At 41.8% G+C, this 22,694-nt stretch overlaps 1 protein-coding gene across 5 annotated transcripts in view; it reads right to left on the reverse strand.

Moving 5' to 3' along the window:
* The window catches only part of LOC139747993 (uncharacterized), a 585,795-nt gene that overhangs the window by 143,071 nt on the left and 420,030 nt on the right, over window positions 1–22,694 (reverse strand). For all 5 annotated transcript variants that reach the window (XM_071660527.1, XM_071660528.1, XM_071660529.1 and 2 more), the window contains 2 exons: window positions 20,984–21,114; window positions 1,829–1,985 (listed from right to left, as the gene is read on the reverse strand). In XM_071660527.1, the coding sequence (XP_071516628.1) occupies window positions 1,829–1,985; window positions 20,984–21,114 (288 nt within the window). The remainder of the gene's footprint in view (window positions 1–1,828; window positions 1,986–20,983; window positions 21,115–22,694) is intronic.

A 22,694-nucleotide genomic window follows, 5' to 3' on the forward strand; every position in this document is an offset into this window, starting at 1 on the left:
TGGGTCATGAGTCACCAGTGGGTCGTGAGTCACTGGTGGGTCGTGAGTCACTGGTGGGTCGTGAGTCACTGGTGGGTCGTGAGTCACCGGTGGGTTGAGAGCCACTGGTGGGTCATGAGTCACTGGTGGGTCATGAGTCACTGGTGGGTCGTGAGTCACTGGTGGGTCGTGAGTCACTGGTGGGTCCTGAGCCACTGGTGGGTCGTGAGTCACTGGTGGGTCGTGAGTCACTGGTGGGTTGCTGAGCAGGGTCCAAGTGGGTCGCGGATTGTCTCCGAAAATTACACGTGAATTTTGCGTAATAACCTCATTTATTTGTGCCGTTACGGAAGTTGTTTGTAATTAGTAGCAGTTAATCCTGATTAATACTTGGGTTAATCGTAATTAATACTGGGGGGGGGGGGTAATATGCTGGAGGGTGGACGTGACCAATGGAGTGTTATTTTGAAAATGTGAATGAGGCGCATATGTGGGAAGTGGCACTCGTAATGCCTCGTGGAGTTGTTTATCTACTATGTGGTTGTACAAGAGAGAGAGAGAGAGAGAGAGAGAGAGAGAGAGAGAGAGAGAGAGAGAGAGAGAGAGAGAGAGAGAGAGAGAGAGAATCAGTTTTAGATAAAACCATAATGAATGGCTGTTATGGCGTGTACTAGGATGATTCACATTCACTAATAACTACTAGCAGTTAGATAGAAGTGATTGTAAAGGACGCAAAAGGGTGATTGTTAAGATATTAAAAGCAATGGTGGATCGGGAAAAATCGAACCACCAAAAGTGGAACCTCGGGTCACCAAACTTAAGAGCCCCTCTGTCCGTGGATTCTGTTCTACAGCCCGCTCTCTTTATTGCCCTCATTAAAGACTTTTGTTCATCTTGTAACCTGATCTGTTTGCAGGCTGATCGTTCCTCTTTTTACAAACTTCAGCTCACTTTCTCTCCCTTCCTCGTTCTGATATTCATTCCTTTTCTCATACTGAACATAATTCTTCGCTCACCTCGAACCTGTGCAACATATCGGGATAAGGTACCGGTAAACTAGATTCAGAAATGCTAAAACGTAATGTTATTTCATCCTATATATATTATTCTGTGTCGATAGTTTCCGTCTCTTCTGTTATGAAATACCACAATCTAATCCTGTAATAATACAGATATGTAGAGCGAAATCATATAACACTACAACACTACAAACACCTTTTCAACATATCCCAAGACCCTTCATGCCACGATGCAGCGACCATAAAGAAGACACCGACCACTTACTACTCACTTGCCCTCCACTCTCTGCACATAGACGCACACACATCACAACACTTTATGACCTTGTGGTCCCGACCAGTGGACGTGGCCAGCTTCCTGAGTGCTGCAGGAGCTTCATAGGGATGGAAGGACTCACGAGGCAGGAAGGTAAGGTCGACGTGCTGTCAATGGATTGAACCAGGGCATGTGAAGTGAAGCGTCTGGGGGTAAACCATGGAAAGGTCTGTGGGGCCTGGATGTGGAAAGGGAGCTGTGGTTTCGGTGCATTACACATGACAGCTAGAGACTGAGTGTGAACGAATGTGGCCTTTGTTGTCTGTTTTCCAGGCGCTACCTCGCTGAAGCTAGGGGGTAGCTATGTTGTTTCCTGTGGGGTCGGGGTAGCGCCAGGAATGGATGAAGGCAAGCAAGTACACCTGTAATGCCCTAGCACCAGTAAATACAATTAACAACAGCAAGTTTTACAGCGAGTTATAACTTCACGAGCAGCAGCATCAGCAACGTCCTCGATCCCACTAAGACCAACTGTGTGTCCAGCACCACCACCACTACACTACGTAACACTTACACTCTACGTTGAGGTTGACGGCGTTGCTCTGGCCGTCACCTTCCTGGTTGCTGCCCACACAGGTATACAGGCCTCGCATGGCCGCCGTCACATTGGGCAGTCGCAGGGTCGTGTTGCTCACTTGCACTCCCCACTCTAGACGTCGCAGCGGACGTCCCTGTGGTACAACACAAACTTGTGTTACACAGTTTGTCTTATAGTGTTGCGTGTATCTCAGCCTGGACATGGGGGTGAGTGGAGGGTCACAAGATCATAGTTCCACCCGTGCACATGGCAGGCAGGTAATACGCACCTGGTGGAGTTAGGAAGATTAAGTTACTCTCTCATCATATCAGGGCAACTAACACACAGGGTATTACGTCAAGGGACAGTATGAAGATGGGCCATCTGGAACATCTGGGAAGAAGGTCACACCGTTGATGTGGTCGACTGAGTCATGCACGAGGGCTGTCATCAAGGAAGCGAAAGAGTTTACGAAGGCTTGTTACATATGAAGCTAAACTGAATAAAAAATAAAATCATATCTATACTCACCTTCAGAACAGTAACATATCAGTAATACTCATAGTTATATAAGTGATATTCACATTAACATAAGTTATATTCATAGCTTATACATTCAACCAAATCTTCGTAGTTCACTCCAGTAGTTAGTATACAGGCCAATGCACCAATAACCGTACTCTTCATTAGCATATTCATCTCCATCTCTTATCTATTATCTCCATCTCTTATATATTATCTCCATCTCTTATCTGTGTTATCTTTCCAAAAACCTGAAGTGAAACTTTCACTGGGAACACAAACTGTCCACAGTACTGAATGGCTAATATTCACACAAGATAAATGTCTTAATCTCATCCCCTCGCTGCTCCAGGTCGATGAAATTATGACTCTACAGATGAATTGAAGATGAAAATGACACGTACAGACATACAGAGAAGGAAAGAATTATATTCAATGTTTCGTCAACAGTCTTGAAGCTGAACAGATGACCTGATTAAATATGAGGAAGCAGACAGGTAAAGTAAAGGAAGCAGACAGGTAAAGTAGAGGAAGCAGACAGGTAAAGTAGAGGAAGCAGACAGGTAAAGTAGAGGAAGCAGACAGGTAAAGTAGAGGAAGCAGACAGGTAAAGTAGAGGAAGCAGACAGATAAAGTAGAGGAAGCAGACAGGTAAAGTAGTCACATTAAGAAATACACACAACTTAGGAACTCTCAGCAGGATCACGATACAAGAAAATGTTCATATCTTTCAACAGAAACATTGTAGACGTAAAACTGTGAATACAGAACTGTGCACAGAGTTCACAGACACACTGTGTGTACACATCGTATGTGGCAGCCGTGACCAGTGATAGTTTTGAGCATAACATGAAGACCCTTAAGTCTAATATAGGACATCTGTGAGCAGGGAAACAACATGGCAGGAAAACCTTAAGGATTAATGTAGCATATTTAAGAGCAGGGAAACAATAGCGTATGAATGTGCCGTAAAGATTAATATGGCTCATTTGAGAGTAGGGAAACAATGTGGCAGGAATACTGTAAGGATTAATGTGGCTCATTTGTAAGCAGAGACACAAAACATTTCAAGGTTCAGTAACATCGTTACAATACAGTATGTTACATGGAGAAACATGGGTCATACATAACGTGTCCTTACTCCTCCCGGTGTCACATCTTGTTACTATGATAATAAAACGTCACACGAGTCTTGACATGATACGTGTCACATATTACCTACACCAGTGATGTGAATTATTACAAAAATAAATTACTGAATTATCATCACGTGACACCATAATACCATTGCCTTTTAGAATAGTATAAATGAAACTTCGACATGAAGTAACACGATTTAACCGTGGGTTATCACTTCAGAAAATCTCATTTTAACGTAATGAACTTTATAATGGCAACATGATCTTTGGGTTCGACGAATCGAAGGATCAGAGTGATCGTAAGCTCCGCCCACAGATGGCGACAACACGAGCGAAAAGTCGCCTTCAACCTGGCTTTATCATCGTCGCTGGACTGACGTGAGTACAGTGCAGGAGGACCTGTCACTCCTGAAGAAGGCCACCTTGCTGTACGACCACCAGAAAAGGGGTCACAGGGATGCAAAATATAGTCAAGACGACGAAGAAGATGAGCTAAACATAAAGACGAAGAAGAAGCTGAGGTAATGATAACAGAAGAAGAAGAAGAAGAAGAGAGGAGGGAGAAGACTTAGACTGGAGAGAGTAATGCTCTCGGTAGTACGAGTTTCCAGCCAATCTATCTGGTGGCAGGTCCAGGTAAGAGTAATGGACCTCACGACACCCTGGACAAAATTAATAAACTCCAGCAAGTGAGGGAGGAGAGGTCGTGCTCTGCCTGGCACGGACACCGACAAGTGAGGGAGGAGGGGTCGTGCTCTGCCTGGCACGGACACCACAAGTGAGGGAGGAGAGGTCGTGCTCTGCCTGGCACGGACACGACAAGTGAGGGAGGAGAGGTCGTGCTCTGCCTGGCACGGACACGACAAGTGAGGGAGGAGAGGTCGTGCTCTGCCTGGCACGGACACGACAAGTGAGGGAGGAGAGGTCGTGCTCTGCCTGGCACGGACACGACAAGTGAGGGAGGAGAGGTCGTGCTCTGCCTGGCACGGACACCACAAGTGAGGGAGGAGGGGTCGTGCTCTGCCTGGCACGGACACAAGTGAGGGAGGAGAGGTCGTGCTCTGCCTAGCACGGACACGATAAGTGAGGGAGGAGAGGTCGTGCTCTGCCTAGCACGGACACGACAAGTGAGGGAGGAGAAGTCGTACTCTGCCTGGCACGGACACGACAAGTGAGGGAGGAGAGGTCGTGCTCTGCCTGGCACGGACACGACAAGTGAGGAAGGAGAAGTCGTACTCTGCCTGGCACGGACACGACAAGTGAGGGAGGAGAGGTCGTGCTCTGCCTGGCACGGACACGACAAGTGAGGGAGGAGAGGTGGTCGTGCTCTGCCTGGCACGGACACGATAAGTGAGGGCGGAGAGGTGGTCGTGCTCTGTCTGGCACGGACACGACAAGTGAGGGAGGAGGGGTCGTGCTCTGCCTGGCACGGACACGACAAGTGAGAGAGGAGGGGTCGTGCTCTGCCTGGCACGGACACGACAAGTGAGGGAGGAGGGGTGGTCGTGCTCTGCCTGGCACGGACACGACAAGTGAGGGAGGAGGGGTCATGCTCTGCCTGGCACGGACACGACAAGTGAGGGAGGAGAAGTCGTACTCTGCCTGGCACGGACACGACAAGTGAGGGAGGAGAGGTCGTGCTGTGCCTGGCACGGACACGACAAGTGAGGGAGGAGAGGTCGTGCTCTGCCTAGCACGGACACGACAACTGAGGGAGGAGAGGTCGTGCTCTGCCTGGCACGGACACGACAAGTGAGGGAGGAGAGGTCGTGCTCTGCCTAGCACGGACACGACAAGTGAGGGAGGAGAGGTCGTGCTCTGCCTAGCACGGACACGACAAGTGAGGGAGGAGAGGTCGTGCTCTGCCTGGCACGGACACGACAAGTGAGGGAGGAGGGGTCGTGATCTGCCTGGCACGGACACGACAAGTGAGGGAGGAGGGTCGTGATCTGCCTGGCACGGACACGACAAGTGAGGGAGGATGGGTCGTGATCTGCTAGGCACGGACGGGGCACAAATGAATTTAGGATTCTCCACAAAAGGAAAATTTAATTCAGTATTCTGGCCTCGCCGCCAGAGGAGTGCAGTGGCTTTCATTGGGTACAAGGCAGTAAAGTGTGGCGCTGCAGCCAGAGATGTTTATTTACGAAATAACTGGAATGGCGGGCGGCGGGAGGAGGTGGAGGAGGTGGAGGGGGCAGGGGAGAGTAATTCTCGTGTTTGTTGTCATTCCATCATTTTGTAAAGTGAGTTATCTCTCTCTCTCTCTCTCTCTCTCTCTCTCTCTCTCCAGCAGCAGGGGGATTGGGGTCAACAATGGATCAAATGCCGTAACCTTTAACGAGGTACACACACAAGTGATCGCGTTAAGGAATTCTAAAGAAACACAACCTTCGGGAGGGTCGACCCTCACCTGTGTCTGAGGTTTAGCAAGCTGACTATGGCAGGGTAAGAGCCAGTAACACACAAGTACTTAGGACAAGATAATGGCAAAGGGGTAATCACATTAGGACGACAATCACACACGACCATAACCCATCCACTGTAGTAAGCAAAACAGAAGTAAAGTTACATCGGAACTTATCATGTAATATTTTGGTCAGTCGAGAACGCTTGGGTTATGTAAGTGGGTATGTGACCTTATACAGTGCTTTGCCATAGTGAGATTAGGGCAGTTAACCCTATAGCTAATTAGACAACATAAAGAAGTCCAACACTGAAATCTAAGTTGTCTATGCAAGTGTTAGAAGTAATATATGTATATGTGACGATTACATACGTGAATACAAACCTACATGGATATGACTACAGAATCTTTATCATGGATGAACATATATATAAAACAGATATTTCTGACAGAAATAGAATTCACAATATCAAACATTTGGAAAAAGAACAGACTATATCGATAAAGGAAGTGTTATACTGAACACAAAAAACATTTCAACAGTCGAAATTGCTTGGACAGGAAACTAAACTTATATTCCTCATATATATATATATATATATATATATATATATATATATATATATATATATATATATATATATATATATAGGGCAAATGAGAGTTGGGGTGAGAGAGTATCATTAAATATTAGGGAGAATAAAAAGATGTTCTGGAAGGAGGTAAATAAAGTGCGTAAGACAAGGGAGCAAATGGGAACTTCAGTGAAGGGCGCAAATGGGGAGGTGATAACAAGTAGTGGTGATGTGAGAAGGAGATGGAGTGAGTATTTTGAAGGTTTGTTGAATGTGTTTGATGATAGAGTGGCAGATATAGGGTGTTTTGGTCGAGGTGGTGTGCAAAGTGAGAGGGTTAGGGAAAATGATTTGGTAAACAGAGAAGAGGTAGTGAAAGCTTTGCGGAAGATGAAAACCGGCAAGGCAGCAGGTTTGGATGGTATTGCAGTGGAATTTATTAAAAAAGGGGGTGACTGTATTGTTGACTGGTTGGTAAGGTTATTTAATGTATGTATGACTCATGGTGAGGTGCCTGAGGATTGGCGGAATGCGTGCATAGTGCCATTGTACAAAGGCAAAGGGGATAAGAGTGAGTGCTCAAATTACAGAGGTATAAGTCTGTTGAGTATTCCTGGTAAATTATATGGGAGGGTATTGATTGAGAGGGTGAAGGCATGTACAGAGCATCAGATTGGGGAAGAGCAGTGTGGTTTCAGAAGTGGTAGAGGATGTGTGGATCAGGTGTTTGCTTTGAAGAATGTATGTGAGAAATACTTAGAAAAGCAAATGGATTTGTATGTAGCATTTATGGATCTGGAGAAGGCATATGATAGAGTTGATAGAGATGCTCTGTGGAAGGTATTAAGAATATATGGTGTGGGAGGAAAGTTGTTAGAAGCAGTGAAAAGTTTTTATCGAGGATGTAAGGCATGTGTACGTGTAGGAAGAGAGGAAAGTGATTGGTTCTCAGTGAATGTAGGTTTGCGGCAGGGGTGTGTGATGTCTCCATGGTTGTTTAATTTGCTTATGGATGGGGTTGTTAGGGAGGTAAATGCAAGAGTTTTGGAAAGAGGGGCAAGTATGAAGTCTGTTGGGGATGAGAGAGCTTGGGAAGTGAGTCAGTTGTTGTTCGCTGATGATACAGCGCTGGTGGCTGATTCATGTGAGAAACTGCAGAAGCTAGTGACTGAGTTTGGTAAAGTGTGTGGAAGAAGAAAGTTAAGAGTAAATGTGAATAAGAGCAAGGTTATTAGGTACAGTAGGGTTGAGGGTCAAGTCAATTGGGAGGTGAGTTTGAATGGAGAAAAACTGGAAGAAGTGAAGTGTTTTAGATATCTGGGAGTGGATCTGGCAGCGGATGGAACCATGGAAGCGGAAGTGGATCATAGGGTGGGGGAGGGGGCGAAAATTCTGGGGGCCTTGAAGAATGTGTGGAAGTCGAGAACATTATCTCGGAAAGCAAAAATGGGTATGTTTGAAGGAATAGTGGTTCCAACAATGTTGTATGGTTGCGAGGTGTGGGCTATGGATAGAGTTGTGCGCAGGAGGATGGATGTGCTGGAAATGAGATGTTTGAGGACAATGTGTGGTGTGAGGTGGTTTGATCGAGTGAGTAACGTAAGGGTAAGAGAGATGTGTGGAAATAAAAAGAGCGTGGTTGAGAGAGCAGAAGAGGGTGTTTTGAAGTGGTTTGGGCACATGGAGAGGATGAGTGAGGAAAGATTGACCAAGAGGATATATGTGTCGGAGGTGGAGGGAACAAGGAGAAGAGGGAGACCAAATTGGAGGTGGAAAGATGGAGTGAAAAAGATTTTGTGTGATCGGGGCCTGAACATGCAGGAGGGTGAAAGGAGGGCAAGGAATAGAGTGAATTGGAGCGATGTGGTATACCGGGGTTGACGTGCTGTCAGTGGATTGAATCAAGGCATGTGAAGCGTCTGGGGTAAGCTATGGAAAGCTGTGTAGGTATGTATATTTGCGTGTGTGGACGTATGTATATACATGTGTATGGGGGTGGGTTGGGCCATTTCTTTCGTCTGTTTCCTTGCGCTACCTCGCAAACGCGGGAGACAGCGACAAAGTATAATAAAAATAAATATAATATATATATATATATATATATATATATATATATATATATATACATGTTTACCAAATGGCGTCCTAGCTTCGTCTCTTCGATGTATATCAACTGACTGTTATATTTCTCTCTTGTCTCTCCCCTGAAGATGTGATTATTACACGAAAATGCACTTGGGAACTTTTCGTGTTTCATTTTTCCCGTGGACTCATAGGAATATCTCGATCACGCGCAAAATTGTGATCCTTTCCAACATACATATATATATATATATATATATATATATATATATATATATATATATATATATATATATATATATATATATATATATATATATATGAACTATGAACCCTAAAAGAAATTTTAGAATCCAGTTTATCAATCATATTCAGAAACAATAAATCATACAAGACTTAAAATCATGATATCAGGATAACCATATCAAAGAAAACTGGATGTAGGACGGATCATGAAATAGGATGATTTAACTTAGAAAACAAATACCAGTCGTTAAGAACTACATATATCCAAATATCAAGAAAATACGATTTGAAAACAAATTATGCTGCAGAGGACACCTTGGTTGATCAAAACTCTAGAAAATATCACTGAGTAGATAAGAGAAATGTCTACGAAAGATTAAAGACATTACATTCTCCTGAAGGTCACCTATTATATTATATTCTTGATAAGAAGATTATCAGGAGAGATTAAGGACTGAGGATTACAGTGACACTAACGATGGATCACTCGACTAACAAGCAGAAAATGCAACAGGCATCATAGAACTAGCAATGGACGAAAACAGATCCCTTATGAACGATAATAGTAAAACCAGAGCATCAGTAGTGAACCGAAATATAGGATCAGTATCGGCTTGTAGGATCAAATCCCGAGAGAAGGCTGTCAGGGAGACACAGGCGCCCCTGCTGTTAGGTTGGAACATGGTGAAACCTTAGCTTCAATATTTTAGGGGATGACGAACGTCAGAACTGAAGGAAATATATTCGCAAGTTCAGAGAATGATGAGTTGTTAAGTTCAGAGAAAGATGAGTTGTTAAGTTCAGAGAAAGATGAGTTGTTAAGTTCAGAGAATGACGAGTTGTTAAGTTCAGAGAAAGATGAGTTGTTAAGTTCACAGAAAGATGAGTTGTTGAGTTCATAGAAAGATGAGTTGTTAAGTTCATAGAAAGATGAGTTGTTAAGTTCAGAGAATGATGAGTTGTTGAGTTCATAGAAAGATGAGTTGTTAAGGTCAGAGAATGATGAGTTGTTAAGTTCAGAGAAAGATGAGTTGTTAAGTTCAGAGAATGATGAGTTGTTAAGTTCAGAGAATGATGAGTTGTTAAGTTCAGAGAATGTTGAGTTGTTAAGTTCAGAGAATGATGAGTTGTTAAGTTCAGAGAAAGATGAGTTGTTAAGTTCAGAGAAAGATGAGTTGAGTTCATAGAAAGATGAGTTGTTAAGTTCAGAGAAAGATGAGTTGTTTTCAGAGAAAGATGAGTTGTTAAGTTCAGAGAAAGATGAGCTGTTAAGTTCAGAGAATGATGAGTTGTTTTCAGAGAAAGACGAGTTGTTAAGTTCAGAGAAAGATGAGTTGTTAAGTTCAGAGAATGATGAGTTGTTAACTTCAGAGAATGATGAGTTGTTTTCAGAGAAAGATGAGTTGTTAAGTTCAGAGAAAGATGAGTTGTTAAGAGAATGATGAGTTGTTTTCAGAGAAAGATGAGTTGTTAAGTTCAGAGAAAGACGAGTTGTTAAGTTCAGAGAATGATGAGTTGTTTTCAGAGAAAGATGAGTTGTTAAGTTCAGAGAAAGATGAGTTGTTAAGTTCAGAGAAAGATGAGTTGTTAAGTTCAGAGAATGATGAGTTGTTAAGTTCAGAGAATGATGAGTTGTTAAGTTCAGAGAATGATGAGTTGTTAAGTTCAGAGAAAGATGAGTTGTTAAGTTCAGAGAAAGATGAGTTGTTAAGTTCAGAGCAAGATGAGTTGTTAAGTTCAGAGAATGATGAGTTGTTTTCAGAGAAAGATGAGTTGTTAAGTTCAGAGAAAGATGAGTTGTTAAGTTCAGAGAATGATGAGTTGTTAAGTTCAGAGAATGATGAGTTGTTAAGTTCAGAGAAAGATGAGTTGTTAAGTTCAGAGAAAGATGAGTTGTTAAGTTCGGAGAAATACAAGTTGTTAAGTTCAGAGAAATACAAGTTGTTAGGTTCAGAGAAATACAAGTTGTTAAGTTCAGAGAAAGATGAGTTGTTAAGTTCAGAGAAAGATGAGTTGTTAAGTTCAGAGAAAGATGAGTTGTTGAGTTCATAGAAAGAGGAGTTGCTAAGTTCAAAGAAAGATGAGTTGTTAAGTTCAGAGAAAGATGAGTTGTTGAGTTCATAGAAAGATGAGCTGTTAAGTTCAGAGAAAGATGAGTTGTTAAGTTCAGAGAAAGATGAGTTGTTGAGTTCATAGAAAGATGAGTTGTTAAGTTCAGAGAAAGATGAGTTGTTAAGTTCAGAGAAAGATGAGTTGTTAAGTTCAGAGAAAGATGAGTTGTTGAGTTCATAGAAAGATGAGTTGTTAAGTTCATAGAAAGATGAGTTGTTAAGTTCAAAGAAAGATGAGTTGTTGAGTTCAGAGAAAGATGAGTTGTTAGGTTCAGAGAAAGATGAGTTGTTGAGTTCATAGAAAGATGAGTTGTTAAGTTCATAGAAAGATGAGTTGTTAAGTTCAGAGAAAGATGAGTTGTTGAGGTCAGAGAAAGATGAATTGTTAAGTTCAGAGAAAGATGAGTTCATAGAAAGAGGAGTTGTTAAGTTCATAGAAAGATGAGTTGTTAAGTTCAGAGAAAGATGAGTTGTTAAGTTCAGAGAAAGATAAGCTATTACGTTCAGAGAAAAGATCAGTTGATACTAAAGAACTCAAGATGGATGTTTTATGAAAATTATCTAGAAACAGAAAAACTGTCCGACAGGTTGCACAACCCCAGGTGAGGTGTTGCGTGGATGAAGAGATGTGTCATGTAACACATCTGCTGGTTGCACAACCCCAGGTGAGGTGTTGCGTGGATGAAGAGATGTGTCATGTAACACATCTGCTGGATGCACAACCCCAGGTGAGGTGTTGCGTGGATGAAGAGATGTGTCATGTAACACATCTGCTGGATGCACAACCCCAGGTGAGGTGTTGCGTGGATGAAGAGATGTGTCATGTAACACATCTGCTGGTTGCACAACCCCAGGTGAGGTGTTGCGTGGATGAAGAGATGCGTCATGTAACACATCTGCTGGATGCACAACCCCAGGTGAGGTGTTGCGTGGATGAAGAGATGTGTCATGTAACACATCTGCTGGAGAACAACATTGTGTCTGGCTCACTAAACATACGACTGCTCGCTCTTAACATGTGAAGCCTCATATACATCCTAGTCTGTAACACTGTAGTACAAATCTGATTCCTTTGTTGTTTCTGTAACAGATTAAACACCTGTCCTATACTTTTCCTGAATTAATAGAAAAGTGCCTAAGTAATAATAATTATATTAAATGTATATGGAATAAGACAGGGAACAGTGTGTCGCGAAATATGGTAAACAGGTTTATATCAGATGTTTATCTGAAAAACAACAGTGAACAGGGTGTCACGAAATAATGTAAATAGGTTTATCTCAGATGTTTACCTGAAAAAACAATGGTGAATATTCCTGCTTTACACCGAAATGTAGTGAAAAAAGTCGTAGAAATTAATCTCTATAAATTTGAAATGATTCATAAGTGGACCAGACGAAGAAAATTAGGTAACCTATATTAGCTCCAGGAGAAACCCAGCTCTTGACTTGCTAATGGTGATAACTTATCATTAACAAGTTAACATTAACAAGTTATCATTAACTTTATCAACAGATGGTCTGATAGGAGAGGACAACTCACATGTGTGTGTCTTATTCAGGAATTCTAAGTTATCTTGTCTGGAACGATATAAAATATGGTGGATCCGTCAACTGGGTAACTTTATATCAATTCAATTAGTCATTGTGATTCAAACTACAGCTCTGGATTACAAAAGACGGGAATGATTTCCAAAAATGCATAATTTAACCACAGTGATGAAATGAAGACTTCAACATACGCAATAAGGTGATTATCAACATCTTTGATTACCTTTGAAATTTTAGCAATTTACAGACAAAGTAAGTTACATTACCATATCAGTAATTCACTTGAAATGTAACACTGTCATAACGAAAACTTATCTGTGATTCCCTGTAATGTCTCACTGTATCACTGCTACAGTGGGCTTGAATCCCTGAAATCTGATTTGGCGCTTTGGCGCATGCTGAAATGTGTGACGTCACATAAGTTCAAGGGGAAACGAGCGCTGATTAAGATATATCTTTTATAATACAAGTGAAACGTAAAAAGTTTTATACATTAATTCAATAATCATAATACAATGATAAAGATTTAATAATGTAATCCTCTCCTTCACTAATAAAAAGAACATTTTGAAATATAATCGTCTCCTCTCCACTTACAATAACAGTGTTGTGAATGTAATCATCAGCTTTCTTCAGGACTAGCCAGCGTTTTGATAAAGACTTCGTCATTCGTTGACGATTATTTTCCCAGATGAAAATGTTGAGTAGAACGTAATTAGAGGCGGTGAGCGCCGGAGGACTGGACGCTGGCAGACGTCACTCAAATATTCATCAAGAGTAATGAGAAATGTTCATCAAATTATGGTACAATTAGCCTCACCTCGTTACTGAGGGGATGTGAAAACCATTATCCAAGTCTGTATTAAGATATTTCTCAGCTCACACGCTAATGACAGACTGTTATAACATGGCGTTTCTAGCATCAGATCCGCTTTCATCAATTATTCGAATTTTTCCGTAAAATACATACGAAAACAACGTAAAATGTATTGTCATATATTCAGATCTTAATCTATGTCTTTGATAAAGTTCCCTATTCGTATGTAAAAACATAAGGTTATGGTACTTGTACAGATATACGTAGATGGATAACAAGAAATTGGCTGGAGGTCAGAAAAACAATAGAATGACGCAATTTTTATAAAGGAAATATTAGTGTTCAGCGAAGCTTTGCTTTCAGCCCAATCCTTTCTGTAATTACGTCCCTCTATCATATCCCTACTATCAAGTGACCCGACGAATCAACGACGTAGGAAAACACCTGAAAATTATGAAAGAATTATATAATCTAACCCCAAGTTATGACCAACCTGGTTTGGTAAACTGTGAAAGAAATTCAGGTCAATGTACAATAATTTATTATGGCGATCAGTCAAGAAAAATATTGGGCAAATCGCTTTGCTCAGCCAGTGGATGATGATGGTGATGAAGCAACCATCAATAACCATATGAACTTTACTGAATCAATTATATCTCATGTACAAAAATGAAATGTAAAGATTCATGTCTGGAAAAATTGAGCAGAGAACATGGGACGCAATGATTACTCTCTATGACTCGCTAAATGACATTACATTCTGTATTTCAGATCATTAAAAACACCAAGATAAGCTGAGAAGGACCAAATGTATGAATAATACCAGGACCAACAACAAGCCACAGAGGAAAAGAATAAAGAAAGTTAAGATAGTTTCTTAGGAGAAGGGAAGACTTGATTATGATTCAAGATCTTATGATACTCATTATTCATCTTGCTAATAATTTGAAACTACCCAGAGTCATAGGGGAGAACGAATACGTGTCGCTGAAAGAGACTAAAAGGGGCGGAAAGAAGGGGGCTAGAAACCCTCCCATCCTGTATCATTATCGAAAAGAAGGAACAGAAGAAAGGCCTAATGGAGGAATATTTCTGTAAGGCATGATCACCTGTTCCTGACGCTACCTCGCCCCGCGAGAAATGGAGAGTATAATGAATGAAAGAATACAGATCCTCTGTTGGAAGCGCACTGGGAAATAAGGACGAGAAACAATGAACTAAACCTTAGTGGATGACGGTACGACATTCAACCAGAAAAGTACGAAGGTATGAAGACAGGTACATCTATGGGTACGATAATGTGACCTCCAGACTTGGCTGACCCATCTCAGGTCACACGAGACAGTGAAGAAGCTCATGTCTTACAGACGGTCACTGAACAATGGGGTATGGTGTCTGCTCGTGTCATGAATATCAAAACAACTGACTCATTCAAGAGGTATAATTTGACGACTTCATCCTGCCAAGTTACCACTAACTTGGACGTAATCAGATAATATCATTACCGGACAATTGGCTCTTTAACAACCTCTCTCTCTCTCTCTCTCTCTCTCTCTCTCTCTCTCTCTCTCTCTCTCTCTCTCTCTCTCTCTCTCTCTCTCTCTCTCACACACACACATGTACTCAGGGTAGTTCACCTTTATATCAGCTTCAGATTTAATGAGTCCAAGGTGTATTAAATCTGTTACCATCTTGTTATACCAAAAATCAAAGAAGAAAGTCATGAATTCTTCTGGCAAATGTTCAAGTCTAAAATCCTATACACTATTATATATATATATATATATATATATATATATATATATATATATATATATATATATATATATATATATATATATATATATATATTTATATATATATATATATATATATATATATATATATATATATATATATATATATATATATATATATATATATATATATTATCCCTGGGGATAGGGGATTAAGAATACTTCCCACGTATTCCCTGCGTGTCGTAGAAGGCGACTAAAAGGGGAGGGAGCGGGGGGCTTGAAATCCTCCCCTCTCGTTTTTTTTTTTAAATTTTCCAAAAGAAGGAACAGAGGGGGCCAGCTGAGGATATTCCGAAAAAGGCCCAGTCCTCTGTTCTTAACGCTACCTCGCTAATGCGGGAAATGGTGAATAGTTTGAAAAAAAAAAATATATATATATATATATATATTTTTTTTTAATACTATTAGCCACTTCCCGCGATAGCGAGGTAGTGTTAAGAACAGAGGACTGGGCCTTTGAGGGAATATCCTCACCTGGCCCTCTTCTCTGTTCATTCTTTTGGAAAATTAAAAAAAAAATTATATATATATATATATATATATATATATATATATATATATATATATATATATATATAAATATATATATATATATATATATATCATATAAAATATTTCATTTTGCTTTGTCGCTGTCTCCAGCGTTAGCGAGGTAGCGCAAGGAAACAGACGAACGAAATGGCCTAACCCACCCACATACACATGTATATACATACACGTCCAAACACGCAAATATACATATCTATACATCTCAACGTATACATATATATACACACACACAGACATATACATATATACATATGTACATAATTCATACTGTCTGCCTTTATTCATTCCCATCATCACCTCGCCACACATGAAATAACAACCCCCTCCCCCCTCATGTGCGCGAGGTAGCGCTAGGAAAAGACAACATTCAGTCTCTAGCTGTCATGTAATAATGCACCGAAACCACAGCTCCCTTTCCACATCCAGGCCCCACAGAACTTTCCATGGTTTACCCCATACGCTTAAGATGCCCTGGTTCAATCCATTGACAGCACGGCGACCCCAGTATACCACATCGTTCCAATTCACTCTATTTCTTGCACGCCTTTCACCCTCCTGCATGTTCAGGCTCCGATCATTCAAAATCTTTTTCACTCCATCTTTCCACCTCCAATTTGATCTCCCACTTCTCCTCGTTCCCTCCACCTCCGACACATATCCTCTTGGTCAATCTTTCATAACTCATTCTCTCCATGTGACCAAACCATTTCAAAACACCCCCTTCTGCTCTCTCAAACACACTCTTTTTATTACCACACACCTCTCTTACCCTATTACCCTATTAATACTTACTCTCACACCACATATTATCCTCAAACATCTCATTTCCAGCACATCCACCCTCCTGCGCACAACTCTATCCATAGCAAACGGCTCGCAACCATATAACATTGTTGGAACCACTATTCCTTCAAACATACTCATTCTTGCTTTCCGAGATAATGTTCTCGACTTCCACACATTCTCCAACGCTCTCAGACTTTCTCCCCCTTCCTCACCCTACGATTCACTTCCGCTTCCATGGTTCCATCCGTTACCAAATCCACTCCCAGATATCTAAAACATTTCACTTCCTCCAGTTTTTCTCCATTCAAACTTACCTCCCAATTGACTTGACCCTCAACCCTACAGTACCTAATAACCTTGCTCTTATTCACATTTACTCTCAGCTTTCTTCTTTCTCACACTTTACCAAGCTCAGTCACCAGCTTCTGCAGTTTCTCACACGAATCAGCCACCAGCGCTGTATCATCAGCGAACAACAATTGACTCGCTTCCCAAGCTCTCTCATCCACAACAGACTGCATACTTGCCCCTCTTTCCATAACTCTTGCATTCACCTCCCTAACAACCTCATCCATAAACAAATTAAACAACCATGCAGACATCACACACCCCTGCCGTAAACCTACATTCACTGAGAACCAATCACTTTCCTCTCTTCCTACACGTACATATGCCTTACATCCTCGATAAAAACTTTTCACTGCTTCTAACAACTTGCCTCCCACACCATATATTCTTAATACCTTCCACAGAGCATCTCTATCAACTCTATCATATGCCTTCTCCAGATCCATAAATGCTACATACAAATCCATTTGCTTTTCTAAGTATTTCTCACATACATTCTTCAAAGCAAACACCTGATCCACACATCCTCTACCACTTCTGAAACCACACTGCTCTTCCCCAATCTGATGCTCTGTACATGCCTTCACCCACTCAATCAATACCCTCCCATATAATTTACCAGGAATACTCAACAAACTTATACCTCTGTAATTTGAGCACTCACTCTTATCCCCTTTGCCTTTGTACAATGGCACTATGCACGCATTCCGCCAACCCTCAGGCACCTCACCATGAATCATACATATATCAAATAACCTTACCAACCAGTCAACAATACAATCTTCCCCGTTTTTGATGAATTCTACTGCAATACCATCCAAACCCGCTGCCTTGCCGGCTTTCATCTTCCGCAAAGCTTCTACTACCTCTTCTCTGTTTACCAAATCATTTGCCCTAACCCTCTCACTTTGCACACCACCTCGACCACAACACCCTGTATCTGCCACTCTATCATCAAACACATTCAACAGACCTTCAAAATACTCACTCCATCTCCTTTTCACATCACCACTACTTGTTATCACCTCCCCATTAGCCCCCTTCAATGAAGTCTTACGCACTTTATTTACCTGCTTCCAAAACATCCTTTCATTCTCCCTAAAACCTAATGATACTCTCTCACCCCAACTCTCATTTGCCCTCTTTTTCACTTCTTGCACCTTTCTCTTGACCTCTTGCCTCTTTCTTTTATACATCTAACACTCATTTGCATTTTTCCCTGCAAAAATTGTCCAAATGCCTCTCTCTTCTCTTTCACTAATAATCTTACTTCTTCATCCCACCACTCACTACCCTTTCTAATCTGCCCACCTCCCACGCTTCTCATGCCAAAAGCATCTTTTGCGCAAGCCTTCACTGCTTCCCTAAATACATCCCATTCCTCCCCCACTCCCCTTACCTCCTTAGTCCTCACCTTTTCCATTCTGTACTCAGTCTCTCCTGGTACTTCCTCACACAAGTCTCCTTCCCAAGCTCACTTACTCTCACCACTCTTTTCACCCCAACATTCTCTCTTCTTTTCTGAAAACCTCTACAAATCTTCACCTTCGCCTCCAAAAGATAATGATCAGACATCTCTCCAGTTGCACCTCTCAGCACATTGACATCCAAAAGTCTCTTTCGCGCGTCTATTAATCAACACGTAATCCAATAACGCTCTCTGGCCATCTCTCCTACTTGCATACGTATACTTATGTATATCTCGCTTTTTAAACCAGGTATTCCAAATCACCAGTCCTTTTTCAGCACATAAATCTACAAGCTCTTCAACATTTCCATTTACAACACTGAACACCCCATGTATACCAATTATTCCCTCAACTATATATATTAATACTTATTTTTATTTTGCTTTGTCGCTGTCTCCCGCGTTTGCGAGGTAGCGCAAGGAACCAGACGAAAGAAATGGCCCAACCCACCCCCATACACATGTATATACATACACGTCCACACACGCAAATATACATATATATATATATATGTACATTAGGTACAGTTGGGTTGAGGGACAAGTCAATTGGGGAGTAAGTTTGAATGGAGAAAAATTGGAGGAAGTGAACTGTTATAGATATCTGGGAGTAGATTTGGCAACGGATGGAACCATGGAAGCGGAAGTGAATCATAGAGTGGAGGAGGGCACGAAAGTTCTGGGAGTGTTGAAGAATATCTGGAAGTCAAGAACGTTATCTTGGAACGTTATCTTGGATGGAGTGAAAAGCATTTTGAGTGATCTGGGCCTGAACTTGCAGGAGGGTGAAAGATGTGCAAGGAATAGAGTGAATTGCAACGGTGGTATACCAGGGTCGACGTGTTGTCAATGGATTGAACCAGGGCATATGAAGTGTCTGGGGTAAACCATGGAAAGTTCTGTGGGGCCTGGATGTGGAAAGGAAGCTGTGGTTTCGGTGCATTATACATGACAGCTAGAGACTGAGTGCGAACGTATGTGGCCTTTGATGTCTTTTCCTAGCGCTACCTCGCGCACATGCGGGGGAGGGGGTTGTTATTTCATGCGTGGCGGGGTGGCGACGGGAATGAATAAGGGCAGACTATGAATTATGTGCGTGTGTATATATGTATATGTCTGTGTGTGTGTATATATGTATACATTGAGATGTATAGGTATGTATATGTGTGTGTGTGTGGACGTGTATGTATATATATGTGGATGTGGGTGAGTTGGGCTATTCTTTCGTCTGTTTCCTTGCGCTACCTCGCTAATGCGGGAGACAGCGACAAGGTATAATAGATAAATAGATAATTTATTTATATATATATATATATATATATATATATATATATATATATATATATATATATATGGGAGCGGGGGGCTGGAAATCCTCCCCTCTCATTTTTTTTTTTTTTAAATTTTCCAAAAGAAGGAACAGAGAAGGGGGCCATATGAGGATATTCCCTCAAAGGCCCAGTCCTCTGTTCTTAACGCTACCTCGCTAATGCGGGAAATGGCGAATAGTATGAAAAAAAAAAAAAAAAAAAAATATATATATATATATTTTTTTTTTTTTTTTTTTGCTTTGTCGCTGTCTCCCGCGTTTGCGAGGTAGCGCAAGGAAACAGACGAAATATGTATATATCTTTTTTTTCTTTTAAACTATTCGCCATTTCCCGCGTTAGCGAGGTAGCAGTAAGAACAGAGGACTGGGCCTTTTTTGGAATATCCTCACCTGGCCCCCTCTGTTCCTTCCTTTGGAAAATAGAAAAAAAAAAAAAAAAGAGAGGGGAGGATTTCCAGCCCCCCGCTCCCTCCCCTTTTAGTCGCCTTCTACGACATGCAGGGAATACGTGGGAAGTATTCTGGAGGAAGTGAAGTGTTTTAGATATCTAGTAGTGGATCTGGCAGCGGATGGAACCATGGAAGCGGAAGTGGATCATAGGGTGGGGGAGGGGGCGAAAATTCTGGGAGCCTTGAAGAATGTGTGGAAGTCGAGAACATTATCTCGGAAAGCAAAAATGGGTATGTTTGAAGGAATAGTGGTTCCAACAATGTTGTATGGTTGCGAGGCGTGGGCAATGGATAGAGTTGTGCGCAGGAGGATGGATGTGCTGGAAATGAGATGTTTGAGGACAATGTGTGGTGTGAGGTGGTTTGATCGAGTAAGTAACGTAAGGGTAAGAGAGATGTGTGGAAATAAAAAGAGCGTGGTTGAGAGAGCAGAAGAGGGTGTTTTGAAATGGTTTGGGCACATGGAGAGAATGAGTGAGGAAAGATTGACCAAGAGGATATATGTGTCGGAGGTGGAGGGAACGAGGAGAAGAGGGAGACCAAATTGGAGGTGGAAAGATGGAGTGAAAAAGATTTTGTGTGATCGGGGCCTGAACATGCAGGAGGGTGAAAGGAGGGCAAGGAATAGAGTGAATTGGAGCGATGTGATATACCGGGGTTGACGTGCTGTCAGTGGATTGAATCAAGGCATGTGAAGCGTCTGGGGTAAACCATGGAAAGCTGTGTAGGTATGTATATTTGCGTGTGTGGACGTATGTATATACATGTGTATGGGGGTGGGTTGGGCCATTTCTTTCGTCTGTTTCCTTGCGCTACCTCGCAAACGCGGGAGACAGCGACAAAGCAAAAAAAAAAAAAAAATATATATATATATGGCAGAAATGAAACATTTTGATTAAGCTATCAGTTGTCTGTACCATTTCATCAAGGCCTTCTATCCCCATACTACACAGATGCTTGGGAGTCAGACTTACGTTGTGGAACCAGGTGACGTTGTAGACCTCAGGGTTTGCCTTGAGGTGACAGGTGAAGGTGACGGAGCCTCCCTCACGCACGCCAGCCTCACCCCCGCCGCTGCTCACGCTGATGGTGGCTACTGGCACGACTGTGGGCAGACAGACGGACCACATGATCATGATGGACGTTGCGAGATTTGCCCTGTCCTTATTCGATGACTAACAGATTCTTCATCTAAACTTTTAAATGATATTTTCAAATCAAAGTTGTGAATTAAAAATTGTACCTAAGGATGTGTTTGATAAGGCAGCAACAAGAACCTAACTACATCCCCAGCTTATCCTCAAGCTTTACGCCATCAGACATACGCTTATCTGAAACATATTCTCCAGGGTACAAATTATAGTGACGGGAAACCAGGAACAGTGCAAAGTGGTGTCTTGCTCTTCGTAAAAGCCATGTCCTAGTCTTCTGTTGAAAAGAAAATGTTGCTGTTGACTATATTACTTGTTTTTGTTGAGATGAAAGATGAGCTTCATGAGAATAAAACTTGGAATAATTTACAGTCCTCCGGCACGTACTCCAGAGTAGAAAAAAGAGGTTATAACTAACTAGCAGAGATTTGTAATCAACCCACATCAACTGTAGAGGGAAATCTAACCCAACCCGTATCTAAGTGGGTCCCATTTCAGTAGCTCTAGTCGTTGGCTTTTACTAAACTTGTTTGACAGTGCCCGACCGAATGCAAATTACTGAGGAAACTACTTACAAAGTGAACATTTTAGACTAAGTGATTACTTAGAATTATCTGCAGCGTCAACAACAGAGGTCACTAGCGTCGGATTTTCTCTAAACATAACAATTGATAGAGATGCTCTGTGGAAGGTATTAAGAATATATGGTGTGGGAGGCAAGTTGTTAGAAGCAGTGAAAAGTTTTTATCGAGGATGTAAGGCATGTGTACGTGTAGGAAGAGAGGAAAGTGATTGGTTCTCAGTGAATGTAGGTTTGCGGCAGGGGTGTGTGATGTCTCCATGGTTGTTTAATTTGTTTATGGATGGGGTTGTTAGGGAGGTAAATGCAAGAGTCCTGGAAAGAGGGGCAAGTATGAAGTCTGTTGGGGATGAGAGAGCTTGGGAAGTGAGTCAGTTGTTGTTCGCTGATGATACAGCGCTGGTGGCTGATTCATGTGAGAAACTGCAGAAGCTGGTGACTGAGTTTGGTAAAGTGTGTGAAAGAAGAAAGTTAAGAGTAAATGTGAATAAGAGCAAGGTTATTAGGTACAGTAGGGTTGAGGGTCAAGTCAATTGGGAGGTGAGTTTGAATGGAGAAAAACTGGAGGAAGTGAAGTGTTTTAGATATCTGGGAGTGGATCTGGCAGCGGATGGAACCATGGAAGCGGAAGTGGATCATAGGGTGGGGGAGGGGGCGAAAATTCTGGGAGCCTTGAAGAATGTGTGGAAGTCGAGAACATTATCTCGGAAAGCAAAAATGGGTATGTTTGAAGGAATAGTGGTTCCAACAATGTTGTATGGTTGCGAGGCGTGGGCTATGGATAGAGTTGTGCGCAGGAGGATGGATGTGCTGGAAATGAGATGTTTGAGGACAATGTGTGGTGTGAGGTGGTTTGATCGAGTAAGTAACGTAAGGGTAAGAGAGATGTGTGGAAATAAAAAGAGCGTGGTTGAGAGAGCAGAAGAGGGTGTTTTGAAATGGTTTGGGCACATG

This window comes from Panulirus ornatus, chromosome 71 (assembly GCF_036320965.1).
Source record: "Panulirus ornatus isolate Po-2019 chromosome 71, ASM3632096v1, whole genome shotgun sequence".
Taxonomy (NCBI): domain Eukaryota; kingdom Metazoa; phylum Arthropoda; class Malacostraca; order Decapoda; family Palinuridae; genus Panulirus; species Panulirus ornatus.